This window comes from Anser anser (genome assembly GCF_964211835.1).
Source record: "Anser anser genome assembly, chromosome: 19".
In the NCBI taxonomy this organism is placed as follows: Eukaryota; Metazoa; Chordata; class Aves; order Anseriformes; family Anatidae; genus Anser; species Anser anser.
The window spans coordinates 7,475,310-7,502,068 of record NC_139740.1 but is presented as its reverse complement, the minus strand read 5'-3'; the positions used below and the strand labels follow the sequence as shown (position 1 = coordinate 7,502,068).

Below are 26,759 nucleotides of genomic sequence, written 5' to 3'. Positions count from 1 at the left end.
CCTCCCCTCCTTGCTCCTGCTGCCCTGCTCAGGCACCTCTGGCGCTCCCCACCCCAGCTGCAAATGGCCTCCGAGTGGCTTCACCTTGCTTACCTACATCTTTATGCACGCACAATCCTCCTCCCCTCCCTCCTCTCATCCTCTTTGCTGAGACCAAGACCTTGCAAGCCCCGTGACGGGGCTGGTCCGGGCCCAGCCTTGCTGTGGGATGCAGGGTTTGGCTTCCCCGTAGTGGCAGCCGGAGCCCATCCATCTCCACGGGGTCACCCCGGCTCCCGCTAGCAGCGTGCTGAGCCAAGGGCAGGAGAGCTCCTGCAGAGCTGTGGGAGGCAGGGTGACCCAGTAACATCACCCAGCTGCCGCGTCCCGAAGGCAGAGCTGGATCTAAAATGCCTGGAGGTCTGGGACGGGAGGGAAGGAGCTGCTGGAGCCCTTCCCACCTGCCCAGCCCTCTCCTCCCGGAGCAGCCCGCTCTGAACTCAGTCCTCCTTCGTCATGGGGATTGTGTTACGAGTGTCCATGACCTAGTTACAAACTACTGCAGCCCAGCAGAGAGAAGGAAAGGAGGCTAATCACTGCCAAGTGCCTGTGCTCTAGGGAGGGGATAAGAAAGGTCCCGGCTGGGTCTCCCACCCCTGCTTTAGGCTGAAGTTGCCCTGGCCAAGCAGCCTTGGGTGAAACCCTCCCCTCTCTGTCTGCACTCTTTCCTCAGAGTCCCATGTAGAGGAGCAGCAAGGAGATCTCCCAGCCCTGCAAAGGCATGTGTTGCTCAGGTGCAGGTCAGAGCCGGAGCTCAAAGCCTGCTTCCCCTGGGATCAGAGAGATCCCAAATCCTTTGACATGCAGCATCCCTTCCCTAGCTTCCTGCGACTGCAGAGGGAAGCGCTCTGCACCTTCGCCAGAGAGGAACCGACTGCACTGATGAGCCAAAAGGAACACGCCAGAGGAAATCCACATATGTGCACATTTGCAGATTAACATTTCAAGGCAGAACCAGCCCTTCTAGGGTCTATTTAGAGCCCGGGGACATGGCCACTGTCCAGAGCAGCCCTGCATTGCTATTTTGAAGGCACATCGGCTCACAATGTGAGCTGCGATGAATACCCTGCTCCAGTGGAGCGGATGGAGGCACCCCGGCTTTGCAGCACCTGCTGGAGATTTCGAACTGCTCTTGACAAGGCGAGAAGGGAGCACTGCGGGGTAAAAGCAGCAGGCAGCCAGCCTGGCAAGTGCTGGGAATACTGAGGAAGCCACAAGAGCTCCATCCTGCCGCAGAGCCTCAGCGATGCCGAGCGCTCGCACGCTGCCGATCTGTGCTGCTGCCTGGGGCAGCTGGTGGGAGGGCAGGGCATGAGTAGGAATAAAACAAGAGCCCGTGGCTGACCCTACAGTGGGGCTGAGCCCTGCTGCTGTCCGTGTCGTGCCACTTGCGTGCAAGCCAGGAGAAAAGCACGGCCCTTTTCGGGTACACGGCTCCCTTTGGCTAAGCCAGGAGAAGCTGCAAAAATGGGGAAGTGAGCAGCATCTGGCTTGATCATAGAGGCTGAATAGTCACAGGAGTTTGGGATGACGCCACCCGGGGAAGGACCCTGATGCCACCTTCATTCCCTGTGACTGCAAAGCAGCCCCTCGAGGCCAAGAGATGACGAATGCTGCAGCTACCCCAAGCAGCTTAATCCCCGGAGCAGCGGGATGACCCGGTGCTATTTGCAGCGCAGACGAGGGGGCTGAGGAGCCCCGGAGCTGCATTCGTGTCCCTTCCCTGCCAAGCCCTGGCAGAGGGGGGCCGAGCAGAGCCCCAGCTGCCTGTCCCTGTCCCTCGCTGCCCCGAGAGGGCTGCTGACGAGCAGCCTGCTGCAGAGACAGCGGCGACGCTGGGCTCTTTGAAGGAGCTGAGAGCACTGCTAAGTGTCTAAATCTCAGCACGCTGCCGTGGTTCTCCCTTAATGCCGTTTTTGACCGTCTGCAGCTGTAGGAGCAGGGAGGGATGGACCAGGCTGACCCTCCTGCCGCGGTGGGCAGAAAGCAGCATCCCTGCTCGACTGTTCCAGCCACAGCCCAGCCCCTGTGCCGCGCGGCTGATTCCTGGCTGGGAGTTGCTCTGAAATGCCATTTCTGAACAGCAGAAACACACTGGGGCATCTTTCTGTTTCGATTCCATGAAAAAAAGATCTAGAACAGGGAGGTGAGGGCTGAGCCCCGGGTCACTCTGCCTGTGGCTACAACACACAGCAGCTCCCGAGCTGCCCTGGCAGGGCTTGGGGGCTGCGGGGCCAGCTCCGCCTGGCAGCTCCGCGCTCCTTTCAGAGCCGCGGCTGGTTCCTGATGATAATGATGATGCCGACATTTTTTTTTAATTATTATTTCTGCTGATCTTACCAGCCATTTCCTTTCCAGGAGGTTACGCCTGGGATAATCTCCATTTTATTACACTTGTCCCGGTGGGAACAAATACTACTGGTTTCACCTATCTGGTTCCTTGTGTAACGATTCCCAGCGAGCTCAGACTGCGGGGCAGAGGTACTCAGTCTTCGGGGGAAGCTGCGTGGGGCGAAAGCCCTACCTCTGGCCCCAATCCTACGAGCAACCACATATGCAGAGCCCACAGTGCCTGGCGTCACTTCTTTCTACTTCCCAGAGCTGAACCCAACCCTTGCAGTGCCCCCGAACACCAGAGGAGCCACACGGGTTTCACGAGGGCAGGATCAGAATCAGGCTCTGCTATAAAAGCCCTGACTACACTTGTTGCTCTGCCAGGGACAGCTCGCAGCCTGCTGGGGGGGCAGAATTTATGGCTGAACCCCAAGAGCTGGCACCACACTTACTAAACACGTGCTCAGGCACAGGCTCTGTGCGTTGTCTGAGCAAGGACACGTCCTCTGGAAGCCAGACAAGCACATCCAGCTCTGCGGGGCTGCCTTCGGACAGGTCTGGGTCAGGCCAGGTGCACTTCTCTCTCCTCCAAGTCCTCTGCTCTCCCTGCCTGCCAGCTCACCCCGAGCACTCAGCGTGGAGCAATCAGCTAAATGCTTTATCCCTCTGCAGGCACTCACGCCAGGGGAGAAGAAAAAAAAAAAACAACAAAAAAAAATCCACCAACAAACCAACACCAACAGCCTGACGGGATCCTTTTGCTGGCCTGTCACCGTAAAGCCTCTCACCTCTCCCCATCTTTCATCGGGGTTATAAACTCCTTAGAACTTCATCACGTGCTCCATGAATAACAACTATATAAGCAGGGGCTCCGTGCGTGGCAGCAGACGAGGCGGACGAGCCCCTGCAGCCGGATTTCTCCCCTCCCGTGGCTGCGAGGTGGCTCTGCTGGCGGAGGGACATCGCCAGGTCCCCGTCCCACGGCCGGTAAGCCCGGTAAGCCCACGGTTCTGTTGTGTGCCCGTGGTGCTGACAGCCTCGGGGGCAGTTGGCAGCCTGCAGGCACTGCCGCGTGCCAGCCCCGGTGGCTCAGGGTGCGGGGAATTGTCCCGGAGGGAAGGGAGCTGGTACACCGAGCTCGGCTTGCCTGCACAGGGCTTTGGAGGAGGTGAGAGCACGGCTCTCATCGCAGCCCTGCACCGACACCATCTGCTATTAAAGTCTGGGTGTAGCGAGTCTTCTCATCCAAACCCTCCACGTTCGGGGTGGGAGAAGAGTTTCAACTCTTCTGCAAAGAACATTTGGCCAAAAATCTGGGTGAATGAGTCCTTGCTGCTTCCAAACCATTCAAGAATCGAAGCTCCAACTCCAGGCAGATATTCCTAATATAAGAAAAAGATGCCACCAGGGGGGTGCTGCAGACTTACCTGGTTTTTGTTTGTTTGTTTTGTTTTTTACACGCAAGCACCTCTGCGGGCCATGTGGATGCTTTGGTCCCTGTAGTGCACAAACACAAATAGGGGGGAATTTTACAGAGTGCACTTTCTATGCTGCTACAGCCCCCAATGTATGGGGCTCAGCTCAGGAAGGTCTGGAAAAAGAGTTTCTGGGGCCAGGGAGAGAGGATTTTCCTCTTGTTTCTCACTTACTCTGCGGCTGGGGACCTTCACCTCTGCAGGCCGGACGCTGCCCACGTGTAGGTGCCCCCCAGCAACCCCACACAGCCCCGGGCGGGGGTATGGGGCTGGGGGGGCCAGCAGCTCCTCTGCTCTCCCCTCTGATGCATGGCATGCCCTGCGCAGCTTTCTCGGTGTGCGTATTCCCCGCACGCCAGAGACCTTTGCATCTGCAGGGAGCTGAGAAGCCAAGCAAAAAGAAAAAGTTCATTTCCAGGAAAGAAACACCAACACATCAGCCCTCCAGCTATCTGATTTGGGCTGCCAGGAATAAAGCGCCGGAGGGGAAAAAAAACACGAGAGCAAGCCAAAGAGCAGCCTTTTCCCCGCATCACCGACTTCTGCTCCAGGCTGTTGCTGTTGGGGTCCCGAGAAGCTTCCAAAAATACCTGGAGAAGCCTGGTTCCCCTTTCCCATCCATTTCTAACACAAACTGAGCTCATGCAAGAGATCTTGAACCCCCCAGCTCTGTGGGTAAATGTATCCAGAGAGACTTTCCAGCATTTGCAGGTCCTTACAGCCCCTGCTCCTGCCACGCACGGCCCCGTGTGCCGGCGGAGAGGCCAGCGGGCCGGCTCCAGCAGGCGCCCAGCACCCAGCAGCGGGGATGCAGGGCCCCCTCCTCGCCTGCTGCGGAGCTGCCGGGCTGGGCGAGCCCTGATCCAATTAGCGGGATGAGGAGATCCAGAAGAGTCGACGATAAGCCCTACAACACTACAAAAAAAAAAAACCACGCCTGCCTCCAGCTCAGCCGCTGCTTTTCCTCCCTCCTGCAGGCGTTTCGCGGCAGCACGAAGCTCTCCCTTCCAGCACCATTTTCAGCTTGTCGCCCCTTGGTGACCAGAACTGGCGCTGGGGATGCTGAATATTTCCCCCGCCAAAGAAAACACCTCTTCCTAACAGACCCAGTCCCTTAGATGACACAGCCCCTGCTAAACCAGCAAAACTCACTGAAACCAAACCCCAGCGAGACCCCACCTCGCCTCCCCCTGCCTAAACCAGGCACCTCCAGCACCCGGCCCTCAGCGCCTCCAGATGGAAAATTCCCAGCTTACTCCGCTCCTGCCCTGCGCACCGCTTGCGCTGGTAATGCTTTTGTTTCTGTAAATCCTATTAGCCGGGGGCAAGCCTATAATTAGCAGGGAAAGCCGGCACCTCTCGAACGCGTTCAGAAATGACCTGGCTCCGCGCTGCCTTTGGTGCAAGCGGCTCGAGTATTGGTCAGCTCTGGAGCTGCTCGCGCCGCTCCTGCCCGCGGGCCACACGTGCTCGCTTTCGCTCAGGTTGTGGTTCTCCCTGGATTTATTCACCTGGTTTGACCGTGCACGAAACGCGAGGCAGGTTTAACCACGCAGGACCTGACCCAAGCGAGGGGATTTGGCTGGGGGGTGGTGGATGGGATGGGGCGGCCGGGGCACAGCCGTGGGACTGCAAGGGAGCTTTGGGCACGGCCGGGAGATGGGGAAAAAGCAGGGAGATGATGAGTATCAGCACCCAGCACCTTCACCAAGCCGGGAGGGTGGGTTTGGACTTGCCTCGGGGATATTTCTCACCTGCAGAGCTCTTCTTGGCCATGTGCTCACCTGGTTGCAGCAGCCCTTCGGCCTCCCCAACGTCACGGTAACGTCCCCGGGCAATGGCATCTCCCTGCCCCCAGGCAAAGCTCTGCCTGCGGTGTGCAGGACCCAACTCCACGTCCTTTCAGCAAGGGCACCCCGATGGGTGGAGGGGACCCTGCCCAGCCCTTGTGGCTGCTGGTGCTGTGGGCACCAGAGCAGCTGCAAACCCACTTGCCCTGCCCCGACACATCCCAGCCACATTTTCCAGCACGGCCACAACCTAACAGGGGCTAAACCACATCATTTACCCACTGAGCGAGCCGGGAAGGGGAATAAAACCCCAGCAGCACAGGCTGCCTCCGGCTGCACACACCAAACCCCCGTCCCCCAGCCCGGACCCCCGGTCCCCATCTCGGTCCCCAAGGCTGGAGGTTCGCAATGGCCACATCTTGTGCCAGCTCCAGGGATGGCAAACCAGCAGCGGGGGCACCGTGGGTGGGTATTTCCTGCGTGCACCTATACACACGCACATTAGGGTGGCAAGCAGCCTAATCCCGCGTGCGATCAACAGGTATTTTCGGCGGCTAAGAGCTCTGGAGGAGATTGGCTGAGATAAAGGCTGCCGTGACGCCGCCGGGGCCGGAGCTGACGGAGGCTGCCCCAAATAAACGCCGCCGCGCGCCGGGAGGGGAGCAGGATGCCGGTGCTCAGCACGTCGCCTTTCCTCAAGCCCGCTCGCTTGCGGTGCCCCCAAAACTCGCCCGGGCGCCAGCGACGCCACACGCTGCCCGCCAGTGAGTTCCGCTGCCTCAGCCCCGAGGATGCCATCAGCGTGTTCGAGATCGAGAGAGAAGGTAAGGGGCTGCCCGTCCCCCCCCGTCCCGTCACAGCCAGCCCCAACGTGGGTGCTCTGCGCGCCCCCGGCCCCTCGCCGTGCTCACCGCCGGCCCCCTTCCAGCCTTCATCTCCGTGTCTGGGGACTGCCCGCTCCACCTGGATGAGATCCGCCACTTCCTGACGCTGTGCCCGGAGCTCTCCCTCGGCTGGTTCGAGGAAGGGCGGCTGGTGGCCTTCATCATCGGCTCCCTCTGGGACCAGGACAGGCTCAGCCAGGTACGAGCTGCCCTGTGCGCGCTGGGGGAGGCGGCACGAGAGCCTGGGGGCCGGGAGCAGGGAACGGGAGGGTGCCCAGCATGGGGAAAATTAAAACTAAAAAGCCTCCGGTGATGGCAGGGGGCAGGTGAGCGGGGATGGCACTGAGCGGGGAGCCAGGGGAGGGGCGTCACCGGCTGTGTGACACCTTTGGGGTGGTGGCAATGGTTTTAATTATGCCATTTGGAAGCAGATGGGCCAAATCTGTTGGGGAAAGCAGTTCAGCCCTGTGCTGTGCCGCTGGAAGGTCCTGGAGACCTGGAGGGAGCCCTTGGCGAGCCTGGGGGGGGCTCCCCATGAATTGGGAGCACAGCTTAGAGACCACACCCCCACATCCCACTCCTACCTTCGCAATCCTCAGCAGCCCCGGCCCCCGGCCCCGCTAACTGCCCCGCTCCCTCCCCGCAGGCGGCGCTGACCCTGCACAAGCCGCGGGGCACGGCGGTGCACATCCACGTGCTGGCCGTGCACCGCACCTTCCGGCAGCAGGGCAAGGGCTCCATCCTGATGTGGCGCTACCTGCAGTACCTGCGGTGCCTGCCCTTCGCCCGGCGCGCCGTGCTCATGTGCGAAGACTTCCTGGTGCCCTTCTACGAGAAGTGCGGCTTCAAGGCGCTGGGGCCCTGCCAGGTGACGGTGGGCGCGCTGGCCTTCACCGAGATGCAGCACGCCGTGCGGGGCCATGCCTTCATGCGCAGGAACAGCGGCTGCTGAGCCCCCCCGCTCCAGCCCCTGCCCCACCGGGGGAGGCTGGAGGGAGGCAGAGGGGATAAAAAGCAGCGAGGCCTCTCCGTTTTTCCCCTCACGGATGCACATTTTTCCCCGCTGGCCCCGGTCACGCTCCCTGCCGACACATCTGCCTTTTGGCCAGGGGATGAGCTCGGCCCCGTGTCACCCGTGTGCCACCAACACCCCCCGTAGGGCTGGGGGCCTGAACACCCAGCCCGGCCCCGCTGCACGCGCCAAGCCCGCTGGTCTCCTCTTTAGCTGGGGCTGCCAAGGGGAGCCCATGGGGTTGGCACAGCCCAGGGGCACCGTTGGGGCTGGAAAGGCTGAGACCCTATAAACACACGAGCCCCCAGCCTGGCGCCCCTCTCCCAGCGCCCTCCCGCTCACACCAACCCCATGAGCGAGCCCAGAGGAGGCCAAGCCCTCCCCAAGCACCCCCAGAACAGGCAGGGTCCCCGCAGCCACCCCCGGGGGTGTCCCCCTGCCCATGGCCACCCTGAATTGTGCACCCAAGAGCCTCCCCGCAGGGCCAGTCCTACACACAGACATGTCTCCTTCCCAGGAAAATCCTTCTGCAAATGCCTTGGTCTGTCGTGAAGCAGCGAATAAAGATACAGCGGTTGTTTTCTACGCAGCTTGTGTGTGTTTGTCCCCAGCTCTGAGCGTCACCTCTTGGCACACATGGCTGGGAACCATTCGGCACCTTGTAGGGTGTCTCAGCTCCAAGGCGGGGCAGATCCTCCCCAGGGCATTTGATGGAAGGGGGGATGAAGGCGGGATGCAGGCTTGGGGCAGCTCTGCCCTTTGACAGCATCTGGAGGCTCTGTGGGTCACTTCGCTTCCCCTTTTGCTCAAGGAAGCTGTCCTCAAAACCCTGCCACTGCCCCAGGAGGGATTTGGGGGGATACAGGGAAGAGTCCTCGCCCTGCAGAGCAGGGACGGCCCCCGGCAATCCCACCTCCTCCTCTCCCTACAACGAACATCACCAAACCCCCTAAAAGCGCCAAGGGAGACGAGGCCTCGTGCATCTCATTAAATACAGGTAGAAATTTATTAAGGGGAGAAAAAACCCAGAACAAAACACGGCTTTTAAAAAAGTATCAAAAAGAGACCAACGAGGTGAGGCACCTGCCTTTGGCTGGAGCAGCACCGGAGGGAGAAGGAGCGGGGCTGCGGCCGGCCCGCGGCGGAGCAGGGGTGCAGGCACCACTGGGGGGGCGCGCGTGGAGCCGAGCCCCCAGCACTCGGGTGCTCGTCCTGCTGGGGAACTGGCTCTGTCCCCGTCCTCCAGCACTGTCACCCACCAGCGCCGAGGCAGCCCGGAGGAGCCACCCAGTTACCCGGGTCCCTACACCTGGAAGGAGGACAGGAGGTGGCACCGGGGACCCGGGGCAGCAGCAGAGGTGTCCCCAGGGGTCCGCGCTCAGCCGAGCCCTGCCTGGGCTTCAGAAGGAGCTGAACAAATCCGCCATCCTCCACGAGGAGCCCGCTTGGAGAAGCACGAGCCTCCTTCTGAGGCCCTGGGGGAGCACCAGGCACAAAAGTGGGACAAAAATACTTCAAACCTCAGCTCTGAGCATCGTGGGGCCGAAGCTCCAGGGAGCCCACAGCTGGGGAAACCATCAGGGATGCCCCTTGCAGCTCACTGCTTGCATTCAGAAAAACAACTCCGAAATTAAAAATCCTAAGGCTGACAAGGCAGGAGCTGTTGGGGGGCCAAATCCCACTGGAACGGGTTAGGAAAGGGCTGGGACGAGCCACAGCGCAGCCGCAGAGACCCCGGGGGGTCCCCAGGCACCCCCGAGACAACAGACGTGGCGAAGAGCCACGGATAAAAAAAAATACGCGCCCCTACAAAAAGGGGGTTGTGTTCACAGTATGAGTGGCACCGCGGGGGGACGCGGGACGGGACTGGGGGCACGGCTCCCACTCGGCCCCATCCTCGCCCCGCAGGTCCCCAGCCCCAGCGGTTACGGCCCGGCCGTGCCAGGAGTGCAGCCGGGGCCGGCTCCAGCCCCACGTCCCCGCCGCGCGCCACCGGGGCCGCGTCCCCTCGGCGGGGTCAGTGCAGGACCTGCTCCAGCTCGTACTTCTCGCAGAACTTGCTGGTGAAGGGCAGGCAGGTGAGGTACTCGATCCAGCGCCAGTTCACGGGGTAGACGTAGAGCCAGACCACCAGCGAGGCGAAGAGCCCCACGAAGACCAGCAGGGACACGATGATCATGGCCCGCTTGCGGTACTTGTCCACCGTGCCGAAGGTGATGTAGGGGAGGAAGGCGAAGGAGAGGAGGAGGCCGCTGAGGAAGCCGAAGAGGTGGGCGATGTTGTCGATCCAGGGCAGGAGCCCGCAGATGAAGAGGAAGAGGACGATGCCGGAGAGGTTGAGGAAGGCTTTCCACGGCTTCTCCAGCACTTGCCAGCTCTGGAAGAGCTCCACGAAGAGGCAGGCCAGCAGGCCGAACTGGGACCCGGCCGGACCCACCTGGGGGACGGGGCAGGACGGTCAGGGACGGACACACCACCCGGCCACGTCCCCGTGTCCCCAGGGACCGTTTCCCCTTGCGAGGCGCACCCGTCCCCCTCCCACGCCGCAGCCCCCGGCCCCACCGCGCCGCAGCGGATTTAGGGCGCTCTGCGTGATCCCCTCTAAAGCCCGCAGGCTCCGCTGCCAGCAGATTAGCCATCTGCCCGCCCGCACGCACACCGACACGTGGGGACATGTGGCCCTCGCCAGCCCCACACGTGGGGCAGAGACCCCCCCTCCGTGCTGGGCGCTGCAGGCCCCTCACCGAACCTTCCTCTGGGGCAGGAGTTGATTAAAAACACCTTTTTTTATCCCCGGGGAGTTAAATGGGCTCAGGGTGATGCTTCACGTTCGGAATCCCTGGCCGCAAGCAAGTTTGCTCAGCGCCCAAGCATGGCCCCAAAGCCCAGGGGCTGGTCCGGGGGGGTTGGTGTTACAACAAGAGCCCCCCCCAGCCCAGCAAGCCGCCCTCACCTCCGCGCGGTACGGCAGGAAGATGGCACTGGCCAGGTTGCCCGTGATGCCGCTGAGGATGAAGATGATGGAGATGCGATGCCAGCCCGCCAGCTTCTCCAGGTCCCGCAGCACCGTCATCTGGAAAGTCACCGACACCAGGCAGTGGATGATGCTGGGGGAAGAGGTCCTGCGTTAGACCCCCGCCCCGCCACGGCCCCTGCCCAGCGCTCCCACCCGCTGCCCGGGGACATGGGGCACCCCACAAAGCACCCTCCGGTGCTGCGGTTTGGGGGTGCTCCTCCTCTCGTCCCTCCCAGCCCATCGGGGACCACAGACAGGCCGTGCCGAAGGACGCTGAGGTCCCCGGTCACCCCAGTGCCCCCATCCCAAAGGCACGGGGCCGCCGCTCACCCCGCGTGCAGGAACAGGGACAGCCACAGGCGGTAGAACTGGTCGGGGACCTCCGGGTTGAGGAAGGGCAGGAGGCCGCAGACTTCATCCAGGCAGTGCACCTGGAAGGGCAGGCGGGGTCGGGGGGTGCCAGGAGCCCAGACCCCAGCCCAGCACCGCCGGGGAGCGAAGGACGGGCTGCCGGGAGGCGAGGGCAGCGGTGCCAGGTGTCCGGCAGGGAAGGGACCCCAGAGGACAGAGGGCACCCGTGTTGTCCAGGTGCTGGGGAGGGATCACCCGAGCACCTCCAGTGCCCCAGCAGACGCTTTCCTGCCCAGGAGGTGCCTTTACAAGGACAGTGGTGCAATGGCTGCAGCCCTGTGTTTCCTCCTACCCGACGTTAGCAAGCACGGCTGGTAGCCGGGAAAGCCCCTGGACCTGCGTCCCCCTGACTCACACCGATCCCTCGAGCCCCGACCCCCCCGCCAGCCCCTCTCACCTGCGAGCAGAGCGTTGCCTCCTCGTGGAAGTAGCCGTGCATGAACTCGCAGTACTCCCGCGTCGTGATCTCGCAGCTGGGCACAGGGCGGGCAGCGGGCTCGCTCGGGGCAGGGCGCGCTCCCCGCTCCGTGCATCCCCCCGGGCATCCCGCAACCACCGTGCGTCCCACCCCCAGGGCCCCACGGCCTCCCTCCCCCTTCCTGGCACAGCTCAGGACACCGACGGGGCGCCAAAAGGTGCCTGGAGCCGATCCCAGCCTCGGTGCCTGCAGCTCACCTGCCCTTGGTGCCGATGCAGCAGGGCCGGCCCTTGATCTGGCAGTCCATGTGCGCCAAGCCCGTGTGGTTGGTTTTGGTCTCGTAGGTGCAGATCTACGCGCGGGAGGGAGAGGAGCCGAAGTGGGGGGGGGGCTGCTGAAGGCCTCCTGCAGCCCCCCCATGCCCCGCTGGAGGCTGCGGGCCTCCTGTGGAGGTCCCCTCGTGGAGGTCCTCCCGCGGGCTCTTACCGGCCACCTGGTGATGTCGTCCGGCCACACGTGGGGAGGGTTCGAGGCCGGCTCCTCGCATGTCCTGGTGGTGGGAGGAGGACGTGGGGGTCGCTGAGGGTCTCCCCCAGCACCGCTCTGCCCCTGACTTGAAGCCCCCCCAGGCACAAGACCAGCAGAGGCCCCCTCCCCAAGCTTCCCTGAGTCAGCGATGCGTGCTGTGCTGAGCCCGCTGCAGCCACGACACCCCCCAGGTAATTTCTCTGGGTGTCCCCCCGCCACACCGCACGTCCCTGCTCACATCGCCCCAGGGGTGAGCAGGCAGGATGAACCCCAAGACAACAGTGCCCCCCGGGTGGCTTTCAGGCTCACCATTACATTCAGGACAGACCCACCCTAATTTCCCTACCTATCCCCAACTCTCCTACGGTGGCGCAAGAGCCACCAGCCCCCCTTGGAGAGGTGACCCCAAGGCATCCAAACTGGACACCCGGCCCCACGGAGCCCCCGCCACGCACCCCGCACACACCCAGGCCACCACCTCTCCCCAGACACCCCTCGTACCTGGGGTCCTGGTGACACACGGCCCCCGACGTCCTTTTCTCACCCGAGCCCATGGCCGGCGCGTTGGTGCCCGGCCACTTGATGAACGTCGCCAGCGTCTCCTGCGGGGGCGGAGAAGCTCAGGGCGCGGGCGCGCAGGCGGGCGCCGCTCTCGCTGCGCGCACCCTGACCCCGGCACGCACCGAGCAGTCCTGCGGCAGCGTCTGGATGCAGCCCGAGTTGTCGTTCTGCACGCAGCAGCCGGAGCCGCGCTCCCGGTCCCGCTCGCGCTGGATGAGGCGCTCCACCTGCCGGTCCTTGCGGATGCAGGGCGAGAACTTGGCCCCCAGGTGGATCAGGTCGATCTGGAGGGAGGCGATGCTCCAGGGGGTGCTCCGGGGGATGCTCTAGGGGCTATCCCCGCCTCCCCTGCCAGCAGCTGCCCCGCAGACCCAACCCCAGGACCCCCAGAGGACGGAAGGTGGGCAGGGACCGGGTCTCCCCTGAGCATCCCACCGCGATGCTGCAGCGCCGGGAGCAGGCAGGAGGTGCCCAGAGGGACGGGGGGGGGACCAGAGATCAGGCTGGGACAAGGGCTGCTGCCATGTAGCTGGGGCAGAGGAGAAGGGAGCACCCCGAGGACCCCCCCTTGGCTCTGGGATGAGGACAGAGCCTCAGGCTGGGTGAGCACCCAGTCTCCTGGCCGTCCTCTTACTGAGCTGGGCCCGATCCAGAAGTTCTCCTGCTGGATGTACTTGACGCTTTCGTACACGCCTTTGTTCCTCAGCACCTGCCAAGCAAGGCCAGGGTCACACAGCTGGCTATGGGGGGGACACATCCTGCCCCGGTGCCACCTCCTGCGGGGGCTGAGCCCCGCTTTGTCCCCACGGTCACCGTCACCCCGGGAAGGCTGACTCGGCTGCACCCCTCACCCCTCTGCAGGGTGCTCGAGGTGCCCTGCTGAGCACCAGGCTGGCTCTCCCAGCAGCGAGCCGGGTGACATTTTGGAGCCAGCCGTGCCACTGGGCACCTGGGAGGGCACGGCCCCGGCTGGTAGCTCTTAAACTTACTAACTCTGTCGTCACGTGCTGGGTGAAGCCGATGGGAGCGATGCCGTACGTGCCGATGACCAGCAAGGTGATGAGGATGTGGACAAAGGTGATCCAGTAGGTGAAATACGGCCTGAGGAGCAAAGGGGATGGTGGTCACGGACCCCAAACTGGGATGGCTGGGCACTGGGACGCTGTGGTCACCAGGACGGAGCAGCTTTGGGCACTCGGAGCAGCCCCAAACCCCGCTCTGAGGGGCAGACATGTCCCAGTTCCAGCTGGGGAACCCCAAGGAGCTGGGGGCCGTGTCCCCCCCCCTCACCGGTGGCTGTCAGTGTTCTCCAGCTGCGACTGCACGATGCTGCTGAGGCTGCGGCGGTACGTCCTGTTCAGCCACTTGCCCACCACCCCCAGCCCGTAGTAGCGCTTCTTGCGGTCGAAGGCGAAGTGCTTCACCTTGGAAGCGATGCGCCTGCCCCTCCGGGGAGCGGTGCCAGCGGAGGATGCAGCGAGCCGGGCACCTTCGCGCCTGCGGAGAGGAGAAACCCAGCGTGCCGGCGGCGCAACGCCCCGCGGATAACCCATCCGTAAGGGCTAGGGGAATCCCTTGGCCACTGCCCCACGGCAGGGATGGGGGGGGACATTGCTCTGGCCGCGCCGGGAGATCCCGGTACTCACAGAGGGGGCTGCTCGCCCTCGGGGGACGCCCTGACGTCCTCCCCCACCGAGTGCATGCGCAGGTAGGTGGCCGAGAGAGGCGGCGACTCGAAGACGTCGTCCGGCATGGAGTAGGTCTCGTCGTGCAGGTCCATCTGGAAGGGGCACGTGCGATAGGTGAGAAGCCTCCAACGTGGAGCAAAGCCACCAGCGGGGCTCGACTTGGCTGTGGAGCCCGGAAAAAGGGCGATCCCCACGGACACCCCGCTGACTGCACGTTGCAGGGGCTGGAATGTCCCCACGATGACAGCACCGTGCCCTCCCCGCACCGAGGAGCATCCCCGAGCCCCAGGCTCCCAGCGCTGGGCACGGCAGCCACCGGTGCCCCAAGCTCCCAGGGCAGGGCTAAGCACCGACACCGGGGTCCCTTCCTACCCCAAATACAGCCAGAACCCCGTTTGGGTCTCAGACTGACCCCAAACCCCACTACTAGGACGTGACAGCCATGCTCCCAGCAGCCGGGCGGGTGGCAGCAAGCCGCCGTCCCCACTGGCGCCCTGCCCCACGTTCAGCCCCCCACAAAGGGGCACGGGGAACCCCCAAAATCCGACGGCCGGCGTGGAACTGCGCTTGCCTTACTGAAGAAGGAGGAGTCCAGGGTATCGGCAGCATCCACCACGTCCTCGTCCATGAAGCTGGGGTACACGAAGCTCCTCTTGTTGCTCCTCCGCTTCTGAGCCAGCGGCTCCAGGGCCGAGCGTCCCTGCGGCAGGGGGAGCAAACGGGGGTCAGAAACAGGGAGCCCCCCGGTTCCCGCAGCGCCCAGGGTTTGTCACAGCCGCCCCAAAGCCCGGCAGGTCCCCTTTGGTGTCCCCTGCAGCAAAAGGTCTGCGGTGAAACTCAAAAGCTGCTTTTTTTTGAGGGATGCCACGCAAGGCAGTTCCACCCTGGTGGCAGTTTTCACCCAAATTTCTCTTTCTAAGCAGAGTTCAGGTTAAAAAAAAAAAAACAACAACAAATGAAACAAAAAAGCACCCTTCCTCCTCAAACCTGCAGCGGGGCACAACAGCAGAGCAAAAAGCCAAGAAACGAAGATGAGAGGGGAGGGAGGGGGTTGACAAACGGGTCGGGAAGAAGGAGAGGATCCCTGCTCCCCAAAACTCACGCGGAGAAGCGCGGCGGCCGCCCTGAAGCTCATGTGGGCGACCGACTCCCTCTTCCTCCGCGGCAGGCGGCCGTAGCCGGAGCGGGCGCTGTTGAAGGAGGCCAAGGACACGACGCCGGGGGTGAGCGGGGGCAGGACGTGGTGGGGCGTATGGGGCCGATCGGTCTCGTCGGGGTGGCGGAAGGGACGGCCCCTGGCCAGCGGGTCCACGATCTGCAGCAGGGAGGGAGGCGTGGGTGCGCGGGGAAGCCGGGCTGGCAGCAGGTCCCCGCGCACCCCCTCTCCCCCCCTCCCCCCGAGCTCTACCTTGGGCATTTTGGCCGGTTTGGGCGACTCGGTGCCTTGGAAGGAGGGCGCCTCCTGGCTGGGCAGCTCCATGTCGCGATAGGCGGCCTTCAGCTTGCCGTACCTCATGCTGCAGTGCTGCAGGCTCCTGCGCTGCCAGTGCTGCCGCTTCCCCTCCCAGTCGCTGCTGACGCCGAACCACTCCGCCGTGCCCCTGGCCGCGCGAGGGACGCGCTCGTCACACCCGGAGGGACCCCCCCCAGGTGCCACATTCCCACCCTGCCCTCAGGACGGGGATTTGGGGTCGCGTGGCTCAGCTAGGCACGGAGCAGGGCACGCTATAGACCTGACCACAGCTCCAGCAGGGCGGCTGCTGGTGTCGGGGTGCCCCCGAGGGGGAGCTCCCTTTGGCACCGCAGCAGACACCACACCACCTCTGCGCTGCTGCACCCCAAAGCTTTAGGGCAGCTCCTACATAAAACGCCACCAGGACGTTTCCCCAACCCCAAATTTCCCCAAACTATTCTACTGTGGGATTATTCCCAGGCTGAGCCACACGAAACCCCCCGAGGCTTTCCCTCCGGATCCCCCTCCCTGGCACCCGGCCGCCCCCGAGCCCTCACTTGCGGATGCTCTGGGACAGGGAGGTCTGCCGGCGAAAGCCCGGCCGCCGCTCCGAGCTGTCGCATCCCTTCGAGCGGGGCTCCTGCAGGCTCTTGCTCTTGCGGTAGATGGGGGCCTTGGCGGGCTGGGAGGCAGAGCAGAGCGTCAGGAACAGAGCACGGGAGGGCGGCGATGGGTGCCCCTGGGATGGGTGCCCCTGGGATGGGTGCCCCCCGGAGCTCGCTGCTGCTCACCTCCTTGTGGGCGCCGTCCTCTTCTGCCTCCCTGGGGGGGATGACGATGGAGAGGTTGGGGGGCTTCTTGCTCTGCAGGCGGCTGCTGCCGGAGCGGCTGCCCCCGTTCTTGTCGCTGGAGGACATCTCGGGCAGGCGGCGGGCGGCAGGCTGCGAGGGAGGGAGCGGGGAGTCGGCGAGGGGGGGAGGCATCCACGGCCATACGCCGCGTCCCCTCCTCCCTATCTTTCGCAGGGTAAGTGCATCGTGCTGGAGATGTTGGCAGAGCATTAACCATTAACGGGGCTTTGCCCCCCAGAGGGGAGGGGAATGCTGCAAGCGTTTCCCCTCCTTGCCAGGAAGGATGCGCGTTGCTCTCCTCTGATCTGGGGAGGGACCAGGGGTTTGCACCGCCGGCAGCAGCATTTCGCCCCTTGGTTCCCTTCCCTTTCCAAGGGAGAGACCTGGATACCTTGCCCAAATATTGCAGGAGCCCAAGATTGCTTTTCACATGTAGCAAAGAGACGCAGCAACCCGCTGGCACTCTGCAGGACAGGGGGTGCCCAGCGCTCCCCTCCCGCACGTGCATGCGCACACCAGGCTCTGGGCCAAGGCAGAGCAGATGAAATCCTCCCCGTGCAGGGAGCGGGAGGCTTAGCGGCCAGAAGGTGGCTAAGTCTTGGAGCAATCCCCTCCCGAGGGTCCCCACAGCCCGGCTACATCGGGCAGAGCTTCGTGGGTCAGCAGGGAGAGGTAATTCCACCTGAGCACCAGGGAGCCAGTCCCAGATCCTATTAGGGATGATGGGGCTCCCAGCGGGAGGCTCAGCCCCACGGCCTCTCCCCAGCCTCCCCGGCCACGTGCCAGCCCTGAGGGGACCTGTGCAGGTCTCCCTGCTCACGAGCATCCCCTGCCTGGCACAGCCACGGGGCAGAGGGACCTCGGAGAGGCAGGAGAGGGACCTCGCCACTCCGGGGTACCTCTTGCCTGGCCCCTCTCTGCCCAGGACCCCAACCACCAGCCTGGCTGTGCCGCCCCGTAACTTGCTCCGCTCCTGCCGGGCTGCTGCTCCCCACCACCGTGCAAAGCCCGGCCTTAGGAGCGTGGTGTCCCCACGGGACCGGCTCCCTGGGAGGCCGGCACTAGAGGGCAGCCACCAGCCTCATCCGGTGCCAGCCCGGCGCTCCGAACGCGCAGGGCTTAAAATTGGTGCTGGTGTCCCACAGAGCGTGGGGCAGGGTGAGGACGGGGAGGGACGCCGAGGACATGGAGAGGTGTGCGTGGCAGGGGGAGTGCTGGATGCCACCCGAAAAGCTGCCCCACTGGCATGTCCCAACCTCATAAGAGTGGCAGGGATCCCACGCAGCGTGTCTGGAGGGCAGCCGGCAGCGGTGGCCTCCTCCTTCCTCCCGCTCTGTCCTTCATGCACGGCAGCCCCAGGGCACGGCCGGGCTCCCGCTCTGCCTGGCGGGAGAGATGCTGCAAGAAAAAACACAGGTGAGAACGGTCGGGGCCGCAGGAATCGCCGGCGGCAGGAGGGGAAGGGCTGGGTTTGGCTGCTCCTTGCCAGGAGGACGAAGAGCCAAGAGCCGCAGCTTCTGGGGATGGGGCTGTGAAAGCAGCCAGGGAGCAGGAGCGCAAGGACGAAGCCAGGGTAAGGCCAACAGGAGCGTGGGGACGTTCCCTGGGGATCTGCTGGGTGTGAACAGCAGGGCAGGATGCCGCGGGACACAGCCACAAACCCACACCACCGCTGGGCTGGGTTTGGGGCGGCCGCAGGACATCGGGGACCCGCTGCAGCCGCTGGCGGGGGGCGAGGAAACGCCACCTGCTGCCGCCACGCACCTCGCTCCGCTTGTCGCTGGGCCACCACGCAGGGCAGGAGGGGATTTTTCACCCGCTGCCGCCAGCCAAAGCTCTCAACGAGCGAGATACTCGTGGAAAAAAAAAACAACAAGGCAAGGAAGAAATGCAAGCGCCTCGCCGAGGTGTTTGATGACTGCTGGGCTGGGAGGGCGCCAGCCAGACGGGTCCAGCCCCAGCAAGCAAAACTTTCCGTCCCTCTGGTGAGCTGCAGGCTCTGTTTGTTTTCCTCCCGGGGCAGCCAGCAATGAGCTCGAGATGCCAGCTGCAGGCAGGGCTGGCTCCGGGCAGCCCGAGGAGCTGGAGCCAGCGCTGGGGACGTGACAGGGACAGGGACGGGGACCCGGCAGCGGGAGCTGGGTGCGCCCCGGGGCACCGCTGTGGCCACCAGCATCCCTCATCCTCCTGCGGTGTGTGCGCCCAGGGCTGGGCAGCCCTAACCCTCTGGGCACCTGCAGTCCTTGGGGCACTTCTCATGGTGCCGAATTAACCCAAAATTCAGCACTCAGCGGGAGGAGGGGAGCAGCCTCTGATGGCTGAGGTCCCCTCGGCCACCCCGGTACGGGGCTGGGCAGCACCCGTGGGTGAGCACAGCACCCGGGGCACCAGGAGCTTCGCCCAGGGCCAGCACAAAGCCTCTGGGACGGGGCTGGGAACACATTTTCCCGTTCCCCACGCGTTTGGCACCCGCACCCAGCCTTTCCAGCACTGGCACAGCCCTCGCCCTGCGCGCTCAGCATGAGAACGGGCGATCCGGCGCCCGTGCCCGGAGCAAGCCTGGCAAGGAGGAGCAGGGCTCCGGCCGCCACCAGCTCAGCCCTTCGCCCTCTTAACCCACAGGACGGGCAGATTTTGGCACTGCCCGCCCCAGGATCATCGCGGTGTCCCCAGGGAGCCCAGCCACGGGTGGACGAGGTGGCCCCCGCTGCGTCTGTCCGCAGCCGGCAGCGGGGACAGGAAAGGGAAGTGAGAGGTGACACGCTGCGCCGGCGTGGGGACAGCTGTGTGCAGCGTGCTGGGGACAGGGGGGGTGACACCGCCGGGGGGGTGACCCACAAGGGGGACGGCACCTGTGAGCATGGCCTGAGCTGTGCTGTGAGCTGGGAGCCGCGTCCTAGGGGCACCTCGGGGTGCAAAGGATCTCCAGGGAGAGGGAAAAACGCCCTGGGGACCCCACATCACCACAGAGCAGCAAGCAATGGGTGTGGGGGATTTACCCGGAGCAGGATTTAGTCTTCAACCAGGCGAGGCTCGGGGACGGCTCCCAGCCCTGGGCTGAGCCACGAGAGACGCTGACCCAAGGAAACACGCCCAGCGATGGAAAAAGTGACGCGGCTCGTGCATGGCATCAGCATGGGCCGTGCCAGGCGTCTCCGAGCCAGAAACCAACCGGGCAGCAGAGGGACGAGTGGCAGGGCCGGCAGCAACGCGCACAGCCACGCTACGAGACACCGGAGACACCCCTCCGGGGGCAGCCCTGCGAGGGGCCGGCTGTCCATTAGCGAGCGGCGTGCTCGTGAATCATTTATGGGCACGCTCAGGCCATCCATCAACGGCGGGGTCTCGCCGAAAGGCGCTCGTGGTCGTCAGCCTCGAATTTCCACGGGGCCCGAAACTGCAGGCGCCGCTCGGGGAAGTCCCCGGGGCGCGCAGCGGCTGTAGGACCGCGGGGCACCGGGATCACACCGCAACCCCACAGCGCTCAGGGAGGAAGGCAGCAAGGGGATTTCGGTCCGAGCCACCCCACTCGCCGCAGGATGGGCTGCAGCCTCCAGCACCGGGTAAATCATTAACGCCCGGCACGGATCCTGCCGGGGCCGAGCGCGCACGCCGCCACCACCGCAGGCAAATGAGCCAAACCCCACAGCTGAAGCGGAAAGCCGCGGTGCTGGCAGACAGGACTCTGTCGGTTAAGGAAGAGGGACGAAACCCGCCCGGTCCCACGGGACAGACGGACGTGGCGCTGCCCCAGCCGAGGGCTGGTGACTCGCCGGTGCCAAACGCGACACCCGAGGGGTTTCACTCCGAGTCTGACACCAGGACAGCGACGTCTGTGGGGACGTTTGGAGCTGCTGCGGCTGCTCGTGGGCAGTCAGGCGTGCAGCACGAGTGCCCACAGAGCGCCGCAGGCATGCGCGCTGCCTCCCAGGGGCTTTAATCCCCATCTTCAGCTCGGCTGCCTCTGCCCGGGGGGGCACCAAGCCAAGCGAGCCTCCCCCGACCAGCCCAGCTCCCTTTCGGGCTCCTCAAGCGATCCTCACGAACCCAAAACCTCCTCACCCGAGAGCGGCCGTGCGGGGCAGGAGCCCAACAGGTTCCCCGGGCGCACACCTCACGGCGATTGGGAAACCCTCGGCGATTTTCCTCTGCCTTCTCCTAAGCCGGGCAGGAGGTGAAGCAACCCTGGCGCGGTTTGTTCATCCCGGGCGAGTTTCAAGTGCTCGGCACGCCCTGGAAGGAAGCAAAACCACGCAGCCGAGATAGAGCCTGCCAGCCCACGGGGCCGCGCTGCCGGCTGCCGATAACGCTGCGCCAGGCTTCCCTCTCCTCCTGCCACGGGCACGGAGCTCCCTCGGCTCCGGGAGCGAGGGCAGCCCCGCTGCTCACACCGGGTCCCCACCGCGACGGGCTCACGTTGGGGGGCACGTGTGGTTCGGGGGAATACGGCACCACTAAACACGGGGTTCCCATCCCCATGGTGTGGGTGCACGTCCTGCCCAACCCAGCATCCAGCTAGGGATGCCTTCCCCCGGTGCGGCCCCGCAGGAGGATGGTCCCACAGTCAGGAGCAGCCCTCTCCCCACGCCAGCCCTTCCAGAAGCCAGGTTTCCCCAGCAGCATTCTCGGAAGAAGCTGATATCTGCGCGGAAAGGGAAGGACTCGCCCACGATAACCGGCCGGGAATCTTCCCATCTCCGACAGAGACCTCTCAGCGTCATTCCCTTCCTTCCTGGCTTCCAGCAGATCCACTCAACCTCGCAGCAAAATCACCCAGGGCAGGTGGTGCAGCACAAACCCACCGGGCTTCCCTTAGGGCTGCCACGAAGCCGCCCGGCTCCGGAGATGCTCCGGACAAGCGGCTGGGCAGGCGCTGCTGCAGGACGCGGCACCGAGCCCCCCGAACCCGCTCGCCCTCGCCTCCTCGTGCCCAGGGCCACGTGCCAGTCCAACCCAGGGCAGACTCGCACGTGGAGGCTTTGAGGCACCGCCAACGGCTTCCGAACGACCAAAGGGCAAAAGTCTCCCGCGGGCAGCGCTGGAAGCCGACGCGGCACGAGCCCGGCGAGCAGCGCAGCGGCGTGGGGGCTGCTCCCCAAAGGTTCCTGCAAACCACCCCAAAATCCCAGGGCATCCTGTGCAGCCCCGAGGTGGGGGCACCCAGAGGCCCCTGGGTGCCACATGTCCCCCCCACGTCTGTCCCCGCCCCGGGGTTTGCTCTTCGTGCGCCCGGCCCCGTCCAAACGCATGGGATTGTGGCAGCCCCGCATCCACCCTGCGCAGGCACCCCGTCAGCACCGCAGCGCTCCCCAAAAGCGAGGATGGCTCTTTTGTGGACCCTGCCCAGATTTCCCAGGCTGCTGGGATGAATTAACCCGGCTCGGTTTTATCTAAGAGCTGCTCGGTTACCTGGAGGTTCGGTTCCTGGGTAGCTTGGCTGAAATCAGGGGCTCCCACGCGGGCCGCGGCTCCGGCAGGGCTGGGGACGCCACGGGTTGTTCCTGGGCTCGTTCTCGCTTCCCTGTTCAAAGCGAAATTCTTTGTGTGAGAGGGCAAGGGGCGGACGTTTCCTCCTCTGGTTCTGCAAAACGCCGTGGCTTTGATAGCAGCTCGCAGAGGGAGGGCACAGCCGGCACCAAGAAACTTCCTCAATGCTCTGTTTCACGGTCCTGAGCGCACCGGACACCCGACAGCAGCGCCGTGCTGGGCGAAACGCCCCACGGGGGGGTCCTGTGTTTGCTGAGGGTCCCCCCCCAGGCTCAGAGCACCCCAGGGACGCGGCGGCAGGAGGTGATGCTGAGCCACGTGCAGGAACTCAGCTCGTCCTGTGCACAAGATGAGCCACGGGCCCTCGGTGGGGCCCCCAGCACGGCAAAATAAGCCCAAGAAAAGCCTCTCGGCCACCAGCTCCCTATCTCCTGGAGCAGGCTGCTTATCGCAGCGCAGCCACCCCGAGGCTCTCGCCGTGTCCCGCCAGCCCCCCCACACCCTTCCCTCCCCCAAAGCCTCAGCAGCTGAACATCAGCTGGTTCCTCAGCCTCATTTCCTTCCCTCCCAAACTCCACGAGGCCAAACCCGCCCAGGAAGGTCGGCGCAAGGCACGCGCGCCCCACGGGAAAGCCCGGCCGGGAACAGTCCATCCTGCCCCGTGCTCATCCCCATCCAAGGCGGCACGAGCACGGCGCGGAGGGCTCGCACACACACCGGTGCTCCTCGCGTGATGCTCTGCCTCCAGCCCAGCATCGAGCCCGGTCCCGGGAGGACGCCCAACACGGCTGGAGGATGCCAAGCCCTCCTCCTGGCCCAGCGTCAAGCCCAGAGTGCTCTTCGCCGGCATCCCCCTGCCCCATCGCCGTGGACACGTGCCAGGAGCACACTCTGCAGCCTCTTGGGTGCCAAGAGTTGCTCTGTTTCCCTCCTCCTCCTCCTCCTCCTCCTCTTCCCAGCACTCTCCCCACCGTCCTTCCCTGCCCAGGGATGCTTCGCCCCCAGGGGTGCCCCGGTCCTGGCTCCCCGCTCGCGGAGGTGCTGGGTGCCCGCACCCAAGGGATGCGCAGGAGGCACCCACGAGGCACAGGGACCTGCCCGAGCCGCCCGCCACAGCTCCCACGCGAGGGACGGTCACTCCCAGCCCTCCCCCCCGGCCCCAGCATTCCCGCAGGCCGGCGAATTACGGGGCTCACCAAACCAAATCCCCGGCGCGAGCTGCCGCGTGACGCACGGCGAGCGGAGGCACCTCCGAGCTGACGCAGGCTGCGTGGCAGCGGGCACCGGTCCGCGGGGGCACCGGCCCCACCTCCCTGCTGCGAGCTGCCCCGGTCAGCTGGACGGATGAGGAATTATTAACTTTAAGTGAAAGGCAATAAAACGACGGACCGCTGGACGCAGGGCCCCGCCGCCCTGGGACGGGATCAAGGAGAGGCGGGTGTCGAGCGCATCGGTGCGTGCCCACGCTCGCCCCTCTCGCCACGGGGGACTCCCACGCCGCACGGCCAAGGAGCTGGTGCACCAGGCACACGGCTCCCAGCAAGTGACCCGGTGTCCCCGGGGTCCCCCGGTGTCCCCGGTGCTGCAGGGAGGCCGCAGTGGGTGCTCGGGCCACCCAGGTCCCACGGCAGCACCCAGCCGCACCGCGCACGGCCCGGACCCGGCCAGGAGCGTTGCAGGGTCTGGCCACGGCAGCCAGCGCGGCGCGGGGCTGCTAACGCTCACCTCGAGAAGGCGGCCGGCAGCGGGTTTTGCAGACCGGGAGGCTTTTTGAGTCATCTGCGGCATCACGCAAGTGGGGAAACCGAGGCACTGTGTGAAAACGAGCCTCCTGCTCTCGCCCGCGGCAAAACCCACAGCAAAGCGAGGGCAAACAGGGTCCGGGGGGGCTGCTCGGCTTGCAGGCAGCACGGGTGGGCGTTGGGGTCCCCCCCCCCCAAAAAAAAAACCAAGCCCCCAGCATCAGTGCAGAAAGCTGGGGCAGGAGCGGGCAGAGGGAGGGGTCGGCGCCAGCCCCGCTCCCCAGTCCCCAACCAAAAGCCTCGTTAGGAGAGCAGCAGCCGATGAACTGCCTTGGGGTGGTTTGTGTGTGGTTTGTTTTTTTTTTTAAGTGATTATGTGAGAAAAAGGGTAAGAACGCCAAGGTTTTCATGTACACTCGCAAGGAGAGGTGCAGCTTTCAGCACTCACCCGGAGCTGGGGAAACGGCCGTGACCCTGAGCCCCGAACGCTCCCAAAAGAGCCCGGCTGCCGGCCCTTGTTGGTTCCTGGCCCAGCAGGGCCCAGAGGTCATTAAATAAAAAGCTTTTCATAACCAAAGAGTTTCCGAGCCCATCACTTACGGGCTCGTACAGATTTAAGGGAAGTAATCAGGCTGCAGCCTGGGGTAACTCGCTCCCTTCGCACAGGGCCTGCGCTCCCCCCGCTCCCGGTCCCCAAAATCAGCGACCAGCAGCTCCGCGGGGCCGGCAGCGGGCCCCGGGGCCGTCTGTCCATCCTGCTCCCGCCTGGGATGCAGGTGGAGGCCAGGCCCTGCTTCGATTTAAAAGGTTTGGAGGGTTTTGCGCAGCAAACAGACCGGCTGGCAAAGGCACGCGCGGCCCCCCCGGCCCCGGCGGACGCGTGGCCCCCGCTCCCCCTCCGCTCCTCGCCGTTTCCTTCGGCTGTCAGCGCGGCTCCGAGCCTGCCCGGGAAGCGGCTGCTTTCTGCTGGAGACACCCCGAGGCCAGGATGCGTTTGGGGTTCCCCCGAGCACACCACAAATTAAACGGGAGTGACCCCCCCCGGGCACAAAAACCCCTACCCCGAGGCCAGCCCCCCTCTTTCAATCCATCGCAGCCAAACCCCACAACCGGACCCAGCCCGAGCTCCCCCGACCCTTCTGCTCACCCCAAGGGGCTTTGTCCCCGCGGTGAGCCCCCGCCAGCCCTATAACCCCGTGGGATCTCGGCCCCACGCGGCCCCACCACCGCGCGCCCGCCCCCATTGTTCCCCCGCCACGCGCCCGACGCGCCGAGCGCTCCCACGTGCGCCCGAGAGCGACGCCAGCGCGGTGCCAGGGCACAAAACCCGGGGTGCCACCACCACCCCCGTCCGCCCCCAACGTGGTTTTCTCCCCCTTTTTACCTCTCCCCCAAACGGGGGGTCCCGCAGCACCCCCGCCACCCGCGCCCCGTGGGAGCCGGGGGGTGAGGATGATGAGGACGGGGATGAAGCCGGGTGCTGGGCTCCCGGCCCCGGTGCTGGGCTCCGTGCCGCCGCGATGAGCTCAGCCTGGAAATCCCCGGGAGTGACCGGCGAGAGGTGCGGGTGCCGGTGCCGGGGGCTGCGGCTTCCCCTTCCCAAAGGGAACCCCCGGGGGACCCCCCCTGTGGGGTCACAGCACCGCGCTGTGCTGGGCTCCGGGCCTGGGGAGGGGGGGCTGGAGGGTGTCATAGGGGGAAAGGGGATGGGGTGCGAGGCTTTGCCCCAAAGCAGCATGGAGTCACCCCAAAACAGCCGTGCCCGGGGTCCCCCCGTGCGGGGTGCGCCCCAGCCCCTCGGTGACCCCGCACAGCCCCCGCGGGGTCGGTTTATTTACCAAGGGCTCGGGGCAGCCCACGGGCACATCGAGAAAACCCCAAAAGCAGCACCGAAACCGAACCCCACAGCCCAGCGGGCGGCACTCCCGACGGGACGGGCTCCAAATCGCCCCAAATCGCCCCAAAACAGCGCCCAGCCCGGTGCCAGCCCTCTCCGGCACCCCCCAGCCCCGGTGCTGCCAGGGGCATGGGTCCGAGCCCCGGAACAACCCCGAAAGCTGCCGCTGCGCCCCGTTAGGGCGGAAAGGGGAACGGGGGCTCCCTGCCCCAACCGGGGCACAACCGGGGGCTGGCACCCACGGGGGGGGGGGGGGGGGCGTGGGGTGACCCCCACCCCCCGAGCCGGGCCGGGGGCCGAGACCCAGCCGGGAAGAAGCCGCAGGGGGGGTCCCGAGCCCCCCGGTTTTCCCCCCCCGTCCCCTCCCGGTGCTCACCCCCGGTCCCCCCCCCCCGGTGCCCCCCCGCACGCCGGAGCGGGGCGGAGGCGGAAGCCGGCCGGGAACCAAGCCGGGGGGGGGGGGGGGCTGCCGGGGAGGGGGGTGGGGAAGGGAAGCGAAACACCGCGGGGGCACCGCGCCCCCCCCGTGCCCCCCCCTCCCCGGTCCCCGCTCACCTCCGCGCCGCCGCCGCCCCGCGCCCGCCGCCGCCGCTCCCGGCCGGCACCGCCCCCACCTGGAGGGGCGGGGCTAAGGGGGGCGGGGCTAAAGGGGCGGGGCTAAAGGGGGCGGGGCTAAAGGGGCGGGGCTAAGGGGGCGGGGCTAAGGGGGGCGGGGCTAAAGGGGGCGGGGCTAAGGGGGCGGGGCTAAAGGGGGCGGGGCTAAGGGGGCGGGGCTAAGGGGGCGGGGCTAAAGGGGGCGGGGCTAAAGGGGCGGTGCTAAAGGGGGCGGGGCTAAGGGGGGCGGGGCTAATGGGGGGCGGGGCTAAAGGGGGCGGGGCTAAGGGGGGCGGGGCTAAAAGGGGGCGTGGTCTCAGGGGGCGTGGTCTCGGGGGGGTGGGGCTCCCCGGCCGGGGTCCGCCCCGCAGAGCGCCCGCTGCTGGTGGCACCCGTGGGTGCTGCTGGTGGCACCCATGGGTGCTGCCCCGTGTCACCCGTGGGTGCCACCAGAGTCACCTGTGGGTGTTCCTGGTGTCACCTCTGGGTGCTGGCCGGTGTCACCCATGGGTGCCCCCAATGTCACCCGTGGGTGCTCCCAGTGTCATGTGTGGGTGCTGACCAGTGTCACCCATGGGT

The 26,759-nt window shown here is 65.4% G+C and overlaps 2 protein-coding genes across 2 annotated transcripts; one reads left to right on the top strand and one right to left on the bottom strand.

Moving 5' to 3' along the window:
• Positions 1-1,330: 1,330 nt before the first annotated feature.
• On the top strand, positions 1,331-9,156 carry AANAT (aralkylamine N-acetyltransferase). The gene is made up of 3 exons (XM_083805468.1): positions 1,331-6,462; positions 6,567-6,721; positions 7,169-9,156. Exons 1-3 carry the CDS (start codon positions 6,306-6,308, stop codon positions 7,472-7,474), a joined length of 618 nt encoding a protein of 205 aa, XP_083661594.1. The 5' UTR covers positions 1,331-6,305; the 3' UTR covers positions 7,475-9,156.
• RHBDF2 (rhomboid 5 homolog 2) lies at positions 8,518-26,238 on the bottom strand. The gene is made up of 20 exons (XM_083805467.1): positions 26,142-26,238; positions 21,870-21,981; positions 17,717-17,858; positions 16,401-16,550; positions 16,167-16,291; positions 15,565-15,757; positions 15,259-15,471; positions 14,728-14,856; positions 14,115-14,248; positions 13,759-13,965; positions 13,458-13,569; positions 13,103-13,177; positions 12,591-12,752; positions 12,409-12,509; positions 11,866-11,929; positions 11,637-11,731; positions 11,359-11,434; positions 10,881-10,981; positions 10,488-10,641; positions 8,518-9,971 (listed from the first exon to the last, which is right to left on the bottom strand). The coding sequence occupies exons 4-20, from the start codon at positions 16,524-16,526 to the stop codon at positions 9,552-9,554; spliced, it is 2,487 nt and encodes an 828-aa protein (XP_083661593.1). The 5' UTR covers positions 16,527-16,550; positions 17,717-17,858; positions 21,870-21,981; positions 26,142-26,238; the 3' UTR covers positions 8,518-9,551.
• Between the last annotated feature and the right edge of the window lie 521 nt (positions 26,239-26,759).